The sequence below is a fragment of the Prionailurus viverrinus genome, chromosome A2 (assembly GCF_022837055.1).
Source record: "Prionailurus viverrinus isolate Anna chromosome A2, UM_Priviv_1.0, whole genome shotgun sequence".
NCBI lineage: Eukaryota > Metazoa > Chordata > Mammalia > Carnivora > Felidae > Prionailurus > Prionailurus viverrinus.
Window position 1 is genome coordinate 156,817,522 of NC_062562.1, and position 17,210 is coordinate 156,834,731.

Consider the following 17,210-nt stretch of genomic DNA (forward strand, 5'->3'; position numbering starts at 1 on the left):
AAAAAACTTTTGATAAATTCAGTCCTCATTAATAATAAAAACTCTTAACACACTAGGAATAAAAATGGTCTTTCTTAATCTGATAAATGAGAATTGTAAGAGATCTATAGCTAACATTGTACTTAATGACAAAAATACTGATGTTTCCCCCTTAAGATCAGTCATGAGGCAAGGATATATACTCATGTTACTACTAATCAATATTGTACTAAAGATCTCAGCCAGTGGAATAAGGTAATAAATGAAGGACATAAAGATTGGGAAGGAAGAAGTAAAACTGTCTCTATTTGCTAATGACATGATTATTTAAATATAAAATTTGAAAGAATCTACAACTACTCGAACTATAAATTAATTAAGGAAAGTCTCAAGATACATGTTTAGTATACAAGAATCAATTATATTTTATATACTAGCAGCAAATAATTGAAAAAGGAAACTTTAAAAATTCCATACATGATAAGATTATAAAATATTAAGTACTTAGGGATAATTTTATCAACAGATATGTAAGACCTCTATACTAAAACCTATAAAATATTTCTGAGAGAAATTAAAGACTTAACTAAATGAAGAGATATATCATATTCATAGATTATCAGACAGTATTTTTAAGAAGTCACTCTCCCCAGATTGATATCTAGATTTAACACAATTACAATTCTAACAGGCTTTTTTTTTCATTTTTACAAATAAATTAATAGTGAAAGTTAGACCTCCTCCTGACTGATTTGGATGCCTTTTATTTCTTTGTGTTGTCTGATTGCAGAGGCTAAGACTTCCCATACTATGTTGAATAACAGTGGTGAGAGTGGACATCCCTGTCTTGTTCCTGACCTTAGGGGGAAAGCTCTCAGTTTTTCCCCATTGAGGATGATATTAGTGTTGGGTCGTTTATATATGGCTTTTATGATCTCGAGATATGCTCATTCAATCCCTACTTTCTTGAGGGTTTTTATCAAGAAAGGATGCTATATTTTGTCAAATGCTTTCTCTGCATCTACTGAGAGGATCATATGGTTCTTGTCCTTTCTTTTATTGATGTGATGAATCACGTTAATTGTTTTGCAGATATTGAACCAGCCCTGCATCCCAGGTATAAATCCCGCTTGGTCACGGTGGATAATTTTTTTAATGTATTGTTGGATCCAGTTGGGTAATATCTTGTTGAGGAGTTTTGCATCCATGTTCATCAGGGAAATTGGTCTATATTTCTCCTTTTTAGTGGGGTGTCTGTCTGGTATTGGAATCAAGGTAATGCTGGCTTCATGGAAAGAGTTTGGAAGTTTTCCTTCCATTTCTACTTTTTGGAACAGTTTCAAGAGAATAGGTGTTAACTCTTCCTTAAATGTTTGGTAGAATTCCCCTGGAAAGCCATCGGGCCCTGGACTCTTGTTTTTTGGCAAATTTTTGATTACTAATTTGGAGGTCAAACTTTCACTCTTCGCAGATGACATGATACTCTATGGAAAACCTAAAATATTCCACCAAAAAACTGGTAGAATTGATTCATGAATTCAGCAAAGTTGCAGGATATAAAGTCAATGCACAGAAATCGGTTGCATTCCTATACACCAACAATGAAGCAACAGAAAGAGAAATCAAGGAATTGATCCCATTTACAGTTGCATAAAAAACCATAAAATACCTAGGAATAAATCTAACCAAAGAGGTGAAAAATCTATGCACTGAAGACTATAGGAAGCTTATGAAAGAAATTGAAGAAGACACAAAAAAATGAAAAAAGATTCCATGCTCCTGGATAGGAAGAACAAATATTGTTAAAATGTCAATACTACCCAAAGCAATCTACATATTCAATGCAATCTCTATCAAAGTAACACCAGCATTCTTCACAGAGCTAGAACAAATAATCCTAAAATTTGTATGGAACCAGAAAAGTCCCCGAATAGCCAAAGCAATCTTGAAAAAGAAAAACAAAGCAGGAGGCATCACAATCCCAGACTTCAAGCTATACTACAAGACAGTATGGTACTGGCACAACAACAGACAGATCAATGGAACAGAATAGAGAACCCAGAAATGGACCCACAAACGTATGGCCAACTAATCTTTGACAAAGCAGGAAAGAATATCCAATGGAATAAAGACAGTCTCTTCAGCAAGTGGTGCTGGGAAAACTGGACAGCGACATGCAGAAGAATGAACCTGGACCACTTTCTTATACCATACACAAAAATAAACTCAAAATGGATGAAAGACCTAAATGTAAGACAGGAAGCCATCAAAATCCTCGAGGAGAAAGCAGGCAAAAGTCTCTTTGATTTTGCCTGCAGCAGCTTCTTACTCAACACGTCTCCGGAGGCAAGGGAAACAAAAGCAAAAATGAACTACTGGGACCTCATCAAAATAAAAAGCTTCTGCACAGCGAAGAAAACAATCAGCAAAACTAAAAGCAACTGACAGAATGGGAGAAGATATTTGCAAATGACATATCAGATAAAGGGTTAGTATCCAAAATCTGTAAAGAACTTGTCAAACTCAACACCCAAAAAACAAATAATCCAGTGAAGAAATGGGCAAAGACATGAATAGACACTTCTCTAAAGAAGACATCCAGATGGCCAACCAACACATGAAAAAATGCTCAACATCACTCATCATCAGGGAAATACAAATCAAAACCACAATGCGATACCACCTTACACCTGTCATAATGGCTAACATTAACAACTCAGGCAACAACAGATGTTGGTGAGGATGCGTAGAAAGAGGATCTCTTTTGCACTGCTGGTGGGAATGCAAGCTGGTGCAGCCACTCTGGAAAACAGTATGGAGGTTCCTCAAAAAACTAAAAATAGAACTACCCTACAACCCAGCAATTGCACCACTAGGCATTTATCCACGGGATACAGGTGTGCTGTTTTGAAGGAACACATGCACCCCCATGTTTATAGCAGCACTATCAACAATAGCCAAAGTATGGAAAGAGCCCAAATGTTCATTGATGGATGAATGGATAAAGATGTCGTGTGTGTGTGTGTACACACATACACACACACACACACACACACACACACACACACACACAATGGAGTCTTACTCAGCAATCAAAAAGAATGAAATCTTGCCAGTTGCAACTCCATGGATGGAACTGGAGGGTATTATGCTAAGTGAAATTAATCAGTCAGAGAAAGACAAAAATCATATGACTTCACTCATATGAGGACTTTAAGGGACAAAACAGATGAACATAAGGGAAGGGAAACAAAAATAATATAAAAACAGGGAGGGGGAGAAAACAGAAGACTCATAAATATGGATAACAAACAGGGTTATGGGAGGGGTTGTGGAGGGGGCATGGGCTAAATGGGTAAGAGGCATTAAGGAATCTACTCCTGAAATCATTGTTGCACTATATGCTAACTAATTTGGATGTAAATTGTAAAAAATAAAAAAATAAAATAAAAAAAAAGAAAAGAAAATTTGGAAAAATCACCATATCTTGTTTTAAATTTTACTATTGATCTACAGTAATCAAGAAAGGTGAATGGAACATAATATAGAAACCAGAAAATCAGAAAGAGATCCGTGAATACACAATCATATGTTTTTCAAAATAGGCAGTAATTCAATGAAGAGAGGGAAGTCCTCAACAAATGGTACTGGAATACCTGAATACACTTATGGAAAAAATAAAAAGTTCAACCCTGCTTAACATTAGATACAAAAATTAATTCAAGATGAATTATAGTTGTAAATAGAAAAATGAAAACTATTAAAATTCTAGAGGAAATCATAGTTGACTATTTTTGCACATTAGAGGCAGGCATATATTTCTTATAGAGGACATAGAAAGCGCTAAGTATGGAAGGAAAAATATGATAAATTGGATTTTTTTTAATTCAAAATTTCTGCTCATCAAAAGACACCATTAAGAAAATGAAAAGGCAAACCATAGTCTGGGTTACAAGTGTCACAATACATGTATCAGACAAAGGGCTTTTATCCAGAAAAACAACAACAAAAACTATACATGTTACACACACACACACACACACACACACACACACACACATGCTACCAAACTCCCACCAATTAATAAAAAATAATATAAAAAAGTCATCAACTATACTTAATGCATTTTATAAAAGATCAAACAAATCAAAATTACTTTATAATGGAAGATATATAAATGGCCCAGAAACATGAAAAAAGTGCTCCATATCATTAATTATCAGAGAAATGCAAATTAAAATCACAATGAGACATTCACTAGATTGGCCAGTTCATCCCACTAGAATGGCCAAAATTTCCAAAGACTGACTATACCAAATGCCTGTAAAAATATGGAACAACTCTCTTACATTGTTGATGGGAGCACAAAAAGCTAGAGTCACTCTGGAAAACCCCTTTGCAATTTCTTATAAAGTCAAATGTACACCGACTTAATGACAAAGTAATTCTGCTCCTAGGTATTTAAGAGAAATGAAAAGATGGATTCAAGAAAATTAAGAAAAAAACCCAACTTTATTCATAATAGCCCCAAACTGTGACCAAGACAAATGTTCATCAGTAGTGATAGATAAACAAGCTGTAACTCATGCACTATTCAGGATGAATCTCAAAAACATTATGTGGAGCAAAAGTAGCAGAAATAAAGGAATATCTTTAGGATTGATACAAGAACAGGCAAAATAATCTATGTGAAGAAATTAGTATAGTAGTTGCCCATAGTTGATGGGGATTGACTGGAAGAGAATACTAGAAATTTCTGTTCTGATTAAATATTGATTATCTTATTTGGAGTGTTGGTTACATGTGTGTATATGTTTATCAAACTTCACATCATATTCTGTTGCACATTTAGCATTTGTGCATTTTGCTGTATGTAAATTTTACCTAAAAATGAAAAAAATACCATAAATAAATAATTGAATTCTAGTTATTCATTTTGCTTTTTGGAGTCCTATAAGGATAGCAATTCCAAAACCATTTTTCTCTGTCTTCTAGGCATAACTGAATGAGAAAATATATCGAGCAAAAATGGAATATATTTCTCATGGTTAGAGAAGGGAGTTACAAGTATGTAAAACGGAAAACTAAAGTAGACTGTGTATTACTGGATTGGAACTGGAGGTATCTGTATGGGGGAGTGGAGGGAGAGAGAAATGGGGTGAAATATAAATAATGAGTGAATGTGGGCAACTTACAACTTTTCCATGAATTTGAAATTTTATCAAAATATGATGTTAAAAATAAAGCCAGGGAGAGGAGTAAAATGTAATGGAGACCAGTATAAATTCTCCAGAGAGAATTTATACTCGAAGAAGGAAAGCAAAGTAAGAAGGGATGTCCTCTACTATTGTATGATTATACTTCTTCAAGTATGGAAAATGGAATGAAAAGGCCCACAATGTAGGTCCACAAGAGGGTCTGACATCATCCAGCTCAAGAAAAAGGGCATCGAGAACAGTGGTTCTCAACATTGGCTGCACCCTGGAATCATGTGGGGAGCTTTAAAGTGATCCCTGGGTTCTACCTCTCGAGATCTGATTGAATTGGCCTGGTATGTGGCCTGAATGCTGAGATTTTAAAAAGCTACTCAGGCAATTTTAATGTGCAGCCAAGAGTGGGACCCCTGCTTTTGAGGGAAACCAAAGAAAAGAGACCAGATGAAGTTATCAACCGTTTAGCCCAGTGGAGGTGACAAAAGGTTAGTTAGTTTGGGAGAGTAAGTAGGGGGAGGAATTAGGTGCCGGAGAGGAGGAAGCAGTTCTTCGGGGGTACCCACAGCCAGTAGAGCTACAAGCCTCTGTGGGTGACCTGCCATGCCTTCGAAGCCTGTCAAGGTTTATCTGTCTTGTTTATCTTTTTCTCTCCTGAGTCTTGTAGGATCTGATTTGAGGAGCTTTCCTGGCTAGGTTCCCATGCAGGCAGAGAACTCTGAATGTCCACAAACATGGCTTTTTTAGGCAGGCTGTTTTGGCAGGTTCTCATGCTTGGTGCCAGGCAAAGCATTATGTTCAAGGGCAAATAGAGAAGAGCCAGAAGGCATACACCAGGGCTGGTGTCCAGGGCACCCACCAAGCAAATATCTACCTCTCTTCCCCTCCCCACCCTCACTATAAAGCAGGTTGAGTGTGCATTTCTGCAGCAGTGTATTTTTAGACAAAGACCCCTGTTCTCTGATTCATGTAGGAGTTTTGTGTAGTACCTCTTGAAGCTGAAGCAATGACAATTGATCTTCCACGTCTGTCTTTTCGTATCTTCTGTTTCCAAACTTCCGAACTTGTGGAGTTTGAAGAGGGTTATGTAATTGCCACGGTAGTGAATATTTTCCAATATTAAGTGAGCACCTGCTTTAAGAAATAGGTTTATCAGTCATGTCAAAACCAACCATGCTATCTTGGGGTTTAGATATTATTTGGGAAGAGGTGATTTCTCATAGTTTGGTTCATACCAAACACTAATGAACTATAGTGTACAAAGCATTTACACTGAGTACCTCACCTCTCAATTTCACTCATTTTATCAAAACAAACTTGGGGAACTTGTGCCATTCTTGACTAGGCCATGGTTAGAGCTTTGATTCTTTTATTCCACTCTGGGTGAGTTCACTGATGTAAAGTTATGTTTACAGAAGAAACTGGAATAGCTTTCTGAAGGCTTTCTGAACAATCAGAGGCATATTTACGAAGAGCTCGTTTCGTCTCGTGTCTGCTTTCAACATAGGTCTGGAGTCCTGGCGTCTGCCTTGTGGTCTGCCCCTATCTTTAGGCTGTTCTGAACCCAGAGTAGAATGGTCTCCACAGCTCTCCTCAGCTTGGCATTGCCTGAGATCAGGATTGCTGCATGTATCGAGGGACAAGCTGCTAGGATCCCCACACAGATCATTACCCCGATCTTGTGCCACAGCATCAGTAAAGGCACTGAAACGAGGGCAGCACAGAATGACACCACATAGAGGCAGAGAAAGGAGACAAGAGATCTGAGGGCTTTGATATGGGCTTCCAGGCTGGGGTCGCGGGAGTCTTTGGTTTTGGCCCTCATTGTCCTCATGTGCCTCCCCAGGGAGACAATCAGCACCCCAGAAGAAACCAGAAAAAATAGCAACGACGGGATGGACACCAGTGTGCAGAAGATGAAGGAGTGATAGAAACTGAGTTTTGCAATTTGCAAATTGAATTCTGTATTATTCACGAATAGCATAGTTGTGAATGTGAAGCCAGATCTACTACAGAAGTCCCCCAAACAGATGGCGGTGCAGATACAAGAGAAAAGCGTTGCACCCAGGAGCATCTGGGGGACCTTCCGGGAGACCCAGCTTGCCACACAGTGCAGGAGGGTGTGAGAGAAACGGGCAATCTTGGAGCAGTAGAGAAGACTGAGGCAGGTGGTGAGCCAGAGCCCAACTTGGTTTGTGATCATCCAGAGCATGATGATGGTCTGGTAGCTGAGGCTCAGCGGATCTTTCATCCTCTGGAAGTATGTAAGCTGGATGGCATCCAGAAACAGCAGCCCGTGCAGGAAAAGCCGGGTGAGGCTGAGACTCAGAAGAATAAGATCACAGTTGCTCAGTGGCTGCTTCCTCACCACATCGCAAAAATTCACCAGGAAAATGAAGGCATTGGCCAGGACCCCCACTGTAAATTCCAGGATTGAAAGGAATAGAAATGCACTCTTGACTTCATAGGACACAGTTATGACAGGAGTCAGAGCCAACATGATGTCTCTTCTTACTTGGTTAATCTAAGTCTCACATACCCCCCAGCAGAGAAGGGTCAGTGTACATTACAAGCCAGGACTTCTCCTTCACAAAGCATCAGGCTTTTGGCCTAGATCGATGCCCAAGAGAGTGCACAAAAAATTCGGACAGCAAACTTAGAGGGATATTGTTGCTTTAGAATATCTCTTGGATACACACAAGAGCTCATTGTAAGAGTAGAAGGAGGATGGTTCTTTCTCTTGGGTGATGCAGAAGCTTTTAATAAACCTAGGTGTGTCTGTACAGCAGCCCTCCCAGAGGGCCCTAGCATAGCATCAGGGATGCAAACAAGACAGGGTCTCGGTTTCCCAAGTCCAGTTTTGCATGCCCATCTGGACCTGCATGGTAGGAGAAGGGAGTGGGATTTGCTTATGGGTTTGAAGGGGACTGGCAGCAGGCAAATCGTATCTTCTTGATGAACTAAGGTTTGAAACGGTGCCTCTTTCCATTTGCATGCCTTCTTCTATCATCTCGGAGGAAGGGCTCTTACCATAGACTCTGTTTTTAATGTGGACGAATGCACGGTTCCTCCCCCGGCATCCGCACAGGAGTTGTGGCTATCAATGCCAAAGATTTCGTTCAAGCATCATCCTCATTCTAAGCCCTGGGCTGGCAACAGCACCATTTCCATGAACAAGGCCAGCAGCTGCCATGAAGGGAGAGGGTCGGGGGTGATCTGGCCTGGATTATTGCAGAAGCCTTTTAACAGCTTGCACTGTCTTTGTCCCCACTCCTTTACCCCGTTTTCCACAAAGCAACGATAGTGATCCTGTTATAAATATAAGATCATGTCATTGCTCTGTCCAGGCCTTTCGGGATCTCTGATATCCCTCACCATAAAAGCAAAGTCCTTACAGTGTCCCGTGGGTCCTGCTGTATACCTGTATACCCCTGATATCTAATCAGGGCCTCTGTCCCTTCTCGGATGTTATTTGGGGGTACTTGCTTCCCCTTTTGCTCCACTCCAGCCATGTGGGCCTCTTTCATGGTCTGTGAACTCACCATGCATGCTCCCACTCACCATGCATGCTGCACACTTGAACTTTCCATTGCCTGAATTGGTTTTCCTCTACTTACTCAGGTGTCTCAGTTTCTTCTCAGAAGTCCCCTCATCAGAGGGGCTTCCTTGATCATCTTAGAAGTGGCATTACTTAGCCACATCTTGAATGCTTGTTATCATCGTTACTCTATTCTATATTCCTGCATATACTCAGTTATTTATTGCCCTCTAAAACTACAAGCTTCACGAAGACACGTAGCAAGGACCCAGTACATATTTTTTGAATGAATTAAGTGTCCACAAATTAAGCATTTATTAGTCTTTAACATCCCTGTGGATTGTTAATCTAGTTTTAACATTCCCAGGCATTATATTCTAACATACACCTAACATAGTTGGCTGTAATTTCTGACGTTGTAGCTTTCTCCCCTTTAAAAATTTTTTTAATGTTTATTTATTTTGGGGAGACATGGAGACAGAGTGCAAGCAGGGGAGGGGCAGAGAGAGAGGGAGACACAGAATCCGAAGCAGGCTCCAGGCTCCGAGCTGTCAGCACAGAGCCTGACGCGGGGCTTGAACCCACAAAGCGCAGGATCATGACCTGGGCTGAAGTCAGATGCTTAACCAACTGACTGAGCCACCCAGGTGCCCCAATCCCCTTTTAAACATTTCCACATATTTGGTGTGCTTGGGCCTTCTGGCATCGCTAATTGTCCTTGATCTCTAAAGGAATATGAACTGATTTTATGATTGCTTCTGCAAGCTCTGTAAAAGTTCAGGCTAGTTACTCAATGAAGATTTGGAGAACTGATCACTTAGAGACTGGATGTTGTTTTATAACACTTCTGCCTGATCTGGTGCTTCTTCTTCACTCTTACAAATATAACTTTTCCAGTTCTTTTATTATTGTCCTTCTTGCCTCATCCAGTCACTCCCCCATGTTGTGGAGTGGATGATGGGGAAAGGAAAGGAGAAGTTGAATGGTTGATTTGCAACCTGTCATATTGTAACATTTCCTCTAAGAGGTGGACCCTTTCCACTTCTGCTCTACTGTGTGCTCCCAGCCTTGTGCCTCATTGTCCCTTTTTACTAACTTTTCACAGCCTCACTCTGGGAAGACTGCTCCTGTGAGTGGGCTCACAGTTGCATAAAGCACCCTTGAGGAGGGGTGCTCTGTGCTGAAACTGTGGAACCAGGCGCCTGTGGAACCAGCCTCCCTAAGGTTGAGGACTGGCTCTGCCACTTACCCTCTGTGTGACCTTGGAAAGTGATGGAATCTTCTGTGTCTATCTCATATGAAACGGAGATGACAATCAAAATAACACCTGCCTCAGAGGGTTGAGAGGATTGCCTGAAGTGACACATACATCATGCTTGGCATCATGCTTGGCATAGGATGTTTGATCAGTAAATGTTAGTTATAGGACCACTATACTGCCTAGCAATCACTCTTCTGAATACATCACCGAGGAAATGAAGTCGGTACCTTGAAGAGGTATCTGTGCTGCCATGTCCATTGCATCATTGTTTCCAATAGCTGAGAAATGGAAACAACCTAAGTGTCCGTCAATGGACGGATGGATAAGGAAATTGTAGCATATGCATATTATGGAGTATTATCCGCCTTAAAAATGGGGATCCTACCATTTGCAACAACATGGATGAAACTGGAGAAAATTATGTTGAGTGAAAGCAAGAAAAACACTGCGTGATCTCACTTATATACCTCACTCTTATAAAAAGAGTTGAATTTATAGAAGCAGAGAGTAGATTGGTGGTTGCCAGGGGTGGAGGATGATGGGGAGATGTTGGTCAAATGATAACCTACTTTCAGGAAGTATGGAGGCTGAGGACGAGTCTCCATGTCTCCAATGTCTCCAGATAATTGGACAAAGAAATGGGTGCCAACAAACCAGAAGAGTCCTCCAATCACTGTCATTTTCCCAGAAGTTCAAATCAGCTTGAGATCCAGAATCCAAAAGCAAGGAATATATATTATTCATGATTTAACAGCTCCCACCACGAGGGGGTGACAGACCACTGTGAGGCCTGGGAGTCCTGGCTTGCTTACTGTGCCAGCTCAGCCCAGGCATTTCATATTGCAAAAACGTGGTCCCATATTTTACAGAATTGAAATGGTCGACTCTACTCACTATTTTATAGCAGGATGAGTATAAGCTCACAGTTACCCTGTGAAGACCATAATGCCACTTCCATTCTATTCTATTCTATTCTATTCTATTCTATTCTATTCTATTCTATTCTATTCTATTCTATTTTTGAGGGAGAGAGAGTGCAAGTGGGGAGAGGGGCAGAGAGAGAGGGAGAGAGAATCTTAAGCAGGCTTCACACCCAGTGTGGAGCCCGACATGGGGGTTGATCTCACAATCCTGAGATCATGACCTGAGCTGAAATCAAGAATTGGACGCTTAACTGACTGAGCCACCCAGGCACCCCACTACCTCCATTTTATTGACAAACGAAGTGGAGTTTCAGGAAGGTTAAATTCACTATATCTGCCAGGATAACTAAAGTGCTAAGTGAGGAGCTGGGTCTCCAAGTCTAGATATTCTGACTTCATGTTTGGTGTTCTTTCCACTAAGTCCAGCTACCAATCTGTAGAGCAGGGAGCAATGGCTATCCTTATTTGAGTAAAGTGCCTCGTAACATTCTTTCCAACCTGAGCCCTATTTGAATGGGTTTATTTTGGGGGATGGCTGCTGAACCCTTGTGAAGTGCCTTGTGAAGGGTAGAGGGAAAGGAAGAGGGAGGGATGAACTATCATCTCATTCTAAAGAAAGATAGGACAGTTGAGCCTGGTGGGTTCATATCTCAGGAAACCACTATTCTGGGAGGGAAGGGGGTGGGGGAAATCTCTATAGGCTCAGTTAAGATCACTGAAAGAAAATGTCCTTCTGCCCAGGAGGTTAACAGTGCTATTAGCAACGTATAAGCATAAATGAAATTCCTCAGAATTTCGAGTAGAGCTGGGCTGAGGCTGTCCTTGATTCCCTCCTATTGACTTCCTATATCGTCTTTGCTTCCATACCACCACTCTGTCCACAGCATTATTATATCACTTACCATATTTATTAAACTATGTGTTGGTTTACAAGTGTGTGTCCCCAATTACACGGAGTTATTCAAAAGCAGGGATTATATATTGTTCATTCTTTGCTCCTCATGGTACATGACACATGATTTTTGCTCATTTATTTGGCCATTCGCTTTAAGCCCAGGGCAGTGATGTGATCAGTTGTGCTTTCTTATGAATATAGTATGTAGGCCTTACTTGAATGTAGATGAATTCACTGAAGGAATTCAAACATGTTTCCTGCACTGAAGATTAAAGGCTGAAAGTCTCTCACAATCTGGTGTGGAGCCATTCAGGAGAGCACTCATCCTAAGGGAAGAAAAAATCAGGTGGTGGAACTTGACCCGGTGACAACTGGAGCCACCAGAGTGCAGGCAGGGTTCTGAGCGACATGGTGTTTGTCATTAGACCTTGTTCCCCATCTGGTCTTATGCACTTCTGTCTATCCAAAGGGTGTATCAAGCAGTTTCTTTTAGCCGCAAGAAGTCAAGATTCATTCCGGTGATCTCCAGTGATGTGAGTGTCCTATGAGTTATACCAGGCCAGGGAGATCGGCATCAGCAGAGAACTTGTTGGGAATGCAAATCTTTGGGCCTTACTTAGAACCACTGAACCCAAATCTCGAAGGTAGAACCCAGAAATCTGTGATTTAACTAGATGCTCACATGATCCTGATGCACACTCACATTTGAGAACCCCTGGGATAAAAGGGCAGAAGGGATTTCCTAGAACACCAGCAGTCGCCACACCTCAGAGTCTGGAACATGGCTCAGGCACTGGAACTCTATTCAGAACCCAGGTTGTCTTAGCACCAAGAATTGCCACTATCTTGACTGCTCCACCATAGATGAGATTCAGACTGTTGTTAGAAATTGAAGACAGGTGCTGACGCTTGTAGATGGCACATAGCTAAGAAAGAACCCCAGGAATTCCCAAACCCAGCTCTGCCAGTCACCCCTATTCCATGAGAACAGCAGTGAAATGGGATGGAGGGTGTGTATTATCTTATTAAAAGCTAGACCAGCACCCGAAGGCTCCCAAGGCAGAGCTGTGTGGTGCAGATTGGACTGGAGCACAGAGTTGACTTAGGCAGGGTCCACATACTCAATTTGCCACCGTGTTCATGGTAGATATTGCTGATTACCTACGCTTTTCATTACCAGCAGGGCCCCTGTGTTACGGGGTATGTCAATATTCCTAACTAAAAGTAAATGACACTTCCCCCCTTTCTTGTAGATAGGAGTGGCATTTGGGACTCATGAAGAAGTGATTGGGTGGGATATTTTAGAAAACTTCTGTTGCCTTTTCTTCTTTCTGTGCCAGCATTTGAATGTTACGGTCAGTGTTCCAACAATGAGGGAAAAGCCAAGAGAATCGCAAAGCTGTCACCCTGAATTTTTTGAGTACTTGGAACCACACCAGCAACTACTCTGCTCCAGGCTTCTCATTCTGTGAGAAAGGTAGTCTCTTTATGGTTTTAAGTCATAGTGGTTGAGACAACTTTCCTGGAAGATGAGTGCCACGATTAGCCAATAAGCTGCCTGCAGGAAGGGCCCTGGGAATGTCTTTGCCCATCTAGGCACGGAAGGGAGGGAAGGTCACCCTGCCTCTGTCTGGGTGCCCTAGTCATGAAGAGGCAGAAAACAGGAAGTTCAAGAGAGGAAGCAAAAGGAAGGATGTCTCTACTTCCTGCATTTTAAAACCTACTTTGTCTGCTCATAGTTGTCAAGAGGATGTGGGCAGAGTGGCACTGGTGTGGGGAGAGAAGGTTCAAGATGGTCTCACTATAGCTCTTATTTCTGAATCTCTGTCTTTACATTTTGCTCCTACTACTAATTGATTCTGCTGCAAATCCTCTCTCTGCCTCATACTCAAGAAAGGGAATCTAAGTTGGCTTGTGATCACAAAGCAAGCCACTTCACAAGAGGCCGGTTGAAATAAGGATTAGCTGTCTTTGGGTTATGTGCTCATGCTCGGAAGCTGGTACCACCATGGGATCTGGTGATTCAGGACATATATAAGATGACTTTCGTCAGCAGGGACCTGGGGAAGGCACTCCTTTAGAGGGGTCTCTGGGCCCGTCTTCAACTTCACTTTTGCCCACTAAAATGAATTAAGGAAGAGGGGGTTTTAAGTAAAAGCTGATAGAGCTGTAGGGCATTAAATGAGAATGAGCCCAGTTCTGTTGCTCTGTAACACAACAAAGTAGGAGAATATTGTTCGGCACTGGCACCTAGCAGAGATGGGGGACATTGTGGGCATGTTGCTTCCCGGAGAGCAGAGCAGAGAGGGAAGCATGTGGAGATAGAGGCTGAGCCAGAGAGAGGGCAGCAGTGACAGAGAGAGCCTGTGCACAGCTCTAAGACATTGTCAGTGCCTTTAAGACATTTCCCGTGGCTTTCTTTTCACCCGTTTTCCCTTGGGGCGAGGGCCAAGGGGGAGGCATACTTACTAGGATCTCATCACAGGGGGACATTTCTGTAGACCTGAGTATTTTGTGTCAAAAAATATCATGCAAATTTGCATGCTATTACTTTATCCTGTCACTTTTTTCATAATTCAAAATACTGATCCAAATTATTTACTCTTCTCCAGTGCTCCTGTACTAAAATGGAATGTCCGAGAAAAGCATGTTATGTACCTCTCAGCACATCACCACATCAGCCTAGGTTGCATGTGTCCTGATCTAAAAATACAGCTCTATGGGGATGCCAAACAATTCAGAGACTTTGTGGAGATTTCAAGGTGATTATTACAAGTGGTTGTAAAAGCCAGAACCACATGGATAGTAGCAGGGTATGTTTTGACTGGAGTGGGTCGGGATTTTTGGTGCAGATATTTACACGGAACAAAGGGAGAAAGTAAGAGCCTGTCACAGCAGGCCCAACGCAGGCTGTGTGGTTGCCAGGCAAGGAAACGCCCAGAAACCTTCTGGAAGAAAGGACGACGACGACGACGGTGGTGGTGGTTGGTAGTAGAAGAGGTGATGGTGGTAAGAGCCGAGCTGACATTTTGGCGAAGAAGCGGGAGCATCAGGTGAGATTCAGTTGTACCTTGGCTTTCACAGAAATAGGAAAAATTGCGGCACCGAGTCTCTGCCGTTCCTTCTTTGGATTTGAGTGGTCTCTTATTTCTGCCACTTTCTTCATGTTATTCCATCCCCTTCTGGGTAAACAAGTGTTTTCAGTGAAGCTTTCATTTCTCTCTTGATAACATGACACTGCCCCCACCGACTTAGCGCCCAGTGCAACATGATTCAGACTCTGTGTCTAAAACCCTAATTTCGGAGAGAGGGACTCCACTGGACCAGGTTGGGTCAGCTGTCCAGTGCTGTGACCGGGGGGTCAGGGTGATGCTTGGGCTCCCTTGCCGGTGTGGGCAGGTGTTCTCTGGGCCTGGGGCAGGGGGGCCGTGGTGGAGACCATGGGAATCTCTAGTACAATATTTGGGCTTAAGGAGAAGTGGCCATCTGTAAGGTATGGATGGTAGAATTTGATAACTGATAGGATCCGAGATGTTCCCCTTTGGGAGATGTGGTTGAGAATAAACTTGGAATGGGTTGAATGAACGAATATATATTTAGTCTGAAAAAGAAATTTCGGTATTTGCTGAAGTATTTACCGACTTCAGAGCCTGTGAACGTCAGACTCCTGTATTGTTTATTTATTATTTTATTTATTTTATTTTATATTATTTTTGAGAGAGAGATAGATGGGAGGGGCAGAGACAGAGGGAGACACAGAATCCGAAGCAGGCTCCAGGCTGTGAGCTGCCAGCACAGAGCCCGATACGGGGCTCGAACTCACGAACTGTGAGATCATGACCTGAGCCGAAGTCAGACACTTAACCGACTGAGCCACCCAGGTGCCCCTGGACTCCTGTATTGAAATGAAATTACTGCAAGTTTGTGCCATTCTTTGAGTGACCTTTACCGAGTCATTTTTCTTCATGTCTGTTTCCTCATTTTTTCCATGGGGATTAAAATACCTGCCCTATCACATGGGCTTGTTGTGATGAAAGAAATAATGCAGTTTAAAGTGCCCTGAGAACTACTCGACGTGATGTAAATCGACGCTTTACGACTCACACGTGAATAATAGGTCACGTATTATTCCTAACAACGCCCTCCTTGGACCCACACCTGCGTGCACACGTGTGTCAAACTGCTGACTAATGAGTATTTCCCAAGGGAAGGAAATGCTGTAATGCTCAGCACTGGTCACTTGTACCGCCCCCACCTTTCCTCTGAACACTTCTGAGCAGAGAAATCACTCCTACTCCAACCAGGAGTTTTCCCACCCCCCGGGTAGCCTCTGCTGTGAAGAGCTTATACTTGGAACAAAAGAAGGAAGACCAAGGACAATACAACAAAAGAGGTACAACTTAAAGCTTGTGGGCTGTAGTGACCATGAGAGACGACTTGTGACAGGAAGGGTGTGGATGGCATGTGCTTGTGAGAGTGAGTGCCCTAGTGTGTGCGTGTGTGTGCGTGTGTGTGCAGGGGGGGCAGTGGTCCTGTAGAACAAAGTTCTGGGCTAGGCCTGGCTTTCCTCCACCCTCCTGGGCCCTGGGAATTTGTGGGAGCCAGTGGTCCATGGAGGGAAGAGCCCACCTCTTCCAGCCCAACCCTCCCGTGGGGTTCTTCCTGGTGGCTGGTGGACTGGAGGAAGAGGATTTTGTTTCTTGTTTTTTTAAGGGGGGAGGGGCACAGAGAGAGGGCGGGGAGTGTGTGTGTGTGTGTGTGTGTGTGTGTGTGTGAGAGAGAGAGAGAGAGAGAGAGAGAGAGAGAGGGAGAGAGAGAATCCTAAGCAGGTTCCACGCTCAGCCAGGAGCCCAATGCAGGGGATCCCACGACCCCGGGATCATGACCTGAGCTGAAATCAAGAGTCCAAAGCTCAACTGACAGGCCACCCAGGTGCCCTGAGGAGGAAGAATTCTAAACAGAATTGAAGCTAATGCCACTGCATGTTAGATTTTCTTTGACTTTATTTTCAGAAAAGATCAGTTAGGGAGAGACTGGAAAACTGACACTGGATGTCAGGTGCTGACTGTCTCAGCTTAGGCTCAAAATAATACCATGTCATGCATATTGTCCCCTCTAATTTACAGAGAATTAGGTAACTAGGCTTCAGAGGACTTAAATGAGTATAGCAAGTAAGTAGAGACTCTGATAGCCAAGCCCAGGCTAGTTTGATTCCAAACACTATGCTCTTTCCAGGACGCCAGATGGGGGGAACCACTAAACCACCATCTGAAGATTTCACATGGAAACACTCCCCAAGAGATGACTTATCTCTAGTCAAACACTGCATGCAACTGTTTCAGATTAACGAGCTATCAGGGATATCTTACCCACCCAGTGTATTGCTGGCAAACTACAAGCGGAT

At 42.5% G+C, this 17,210-nt stretch overlaps 2 protein-coding genes across 7 annotated transcripts in view; one reads left to right on the plus strand and one right to left on the minus strand.

The window, feature by feature from the left end:
* Positions 1 to 17,210, plus strand: part of MGAM (maltase-glucoamylase) — a 224,283-nt gene that overhangs the window by 94,058 nt on the left and 113,015 nt on the right. Inside the window, exon 1 of one of the 6 annotated variants that reach the window (XM_047833064.1) lies at positions 16,085 to 16,199. The exons of the other annotated variants lie outside the window; for them this stretch is intronic. The gene's annotated coding sequence lies outside the window, so the exon portion shown is untranslated. Of the gene's footprint in view, positions 1 to 16,084; positions 16,200 to 17,210 lie in introns of those variants that run through there. 6 annotated transcript variants of the gene reach the window in all.
* On the minus strand, positions 6,688 to 7,689 carry TAS2R38 (taste 2 receptor member 38). Its single transcript, XM_047833118.1, has one exon. It carries the CDS (start codon positions 7,687 to 7,689, stop codon positions 6,688 to 6,690), a length of 1,002 nt encoding a protein of 333 aa, XP_047689074.1.

Bases quoted from the DNA above. Each gene is read 5' to 3' on its own strand.
- TAS2R38 (XM_047833118.1), bottom strand. From the start codon at position 7,689: ATGTTGGCTCTGACTCCTGTCATAACTGTGTCCTATGAAGTCAAGAGT.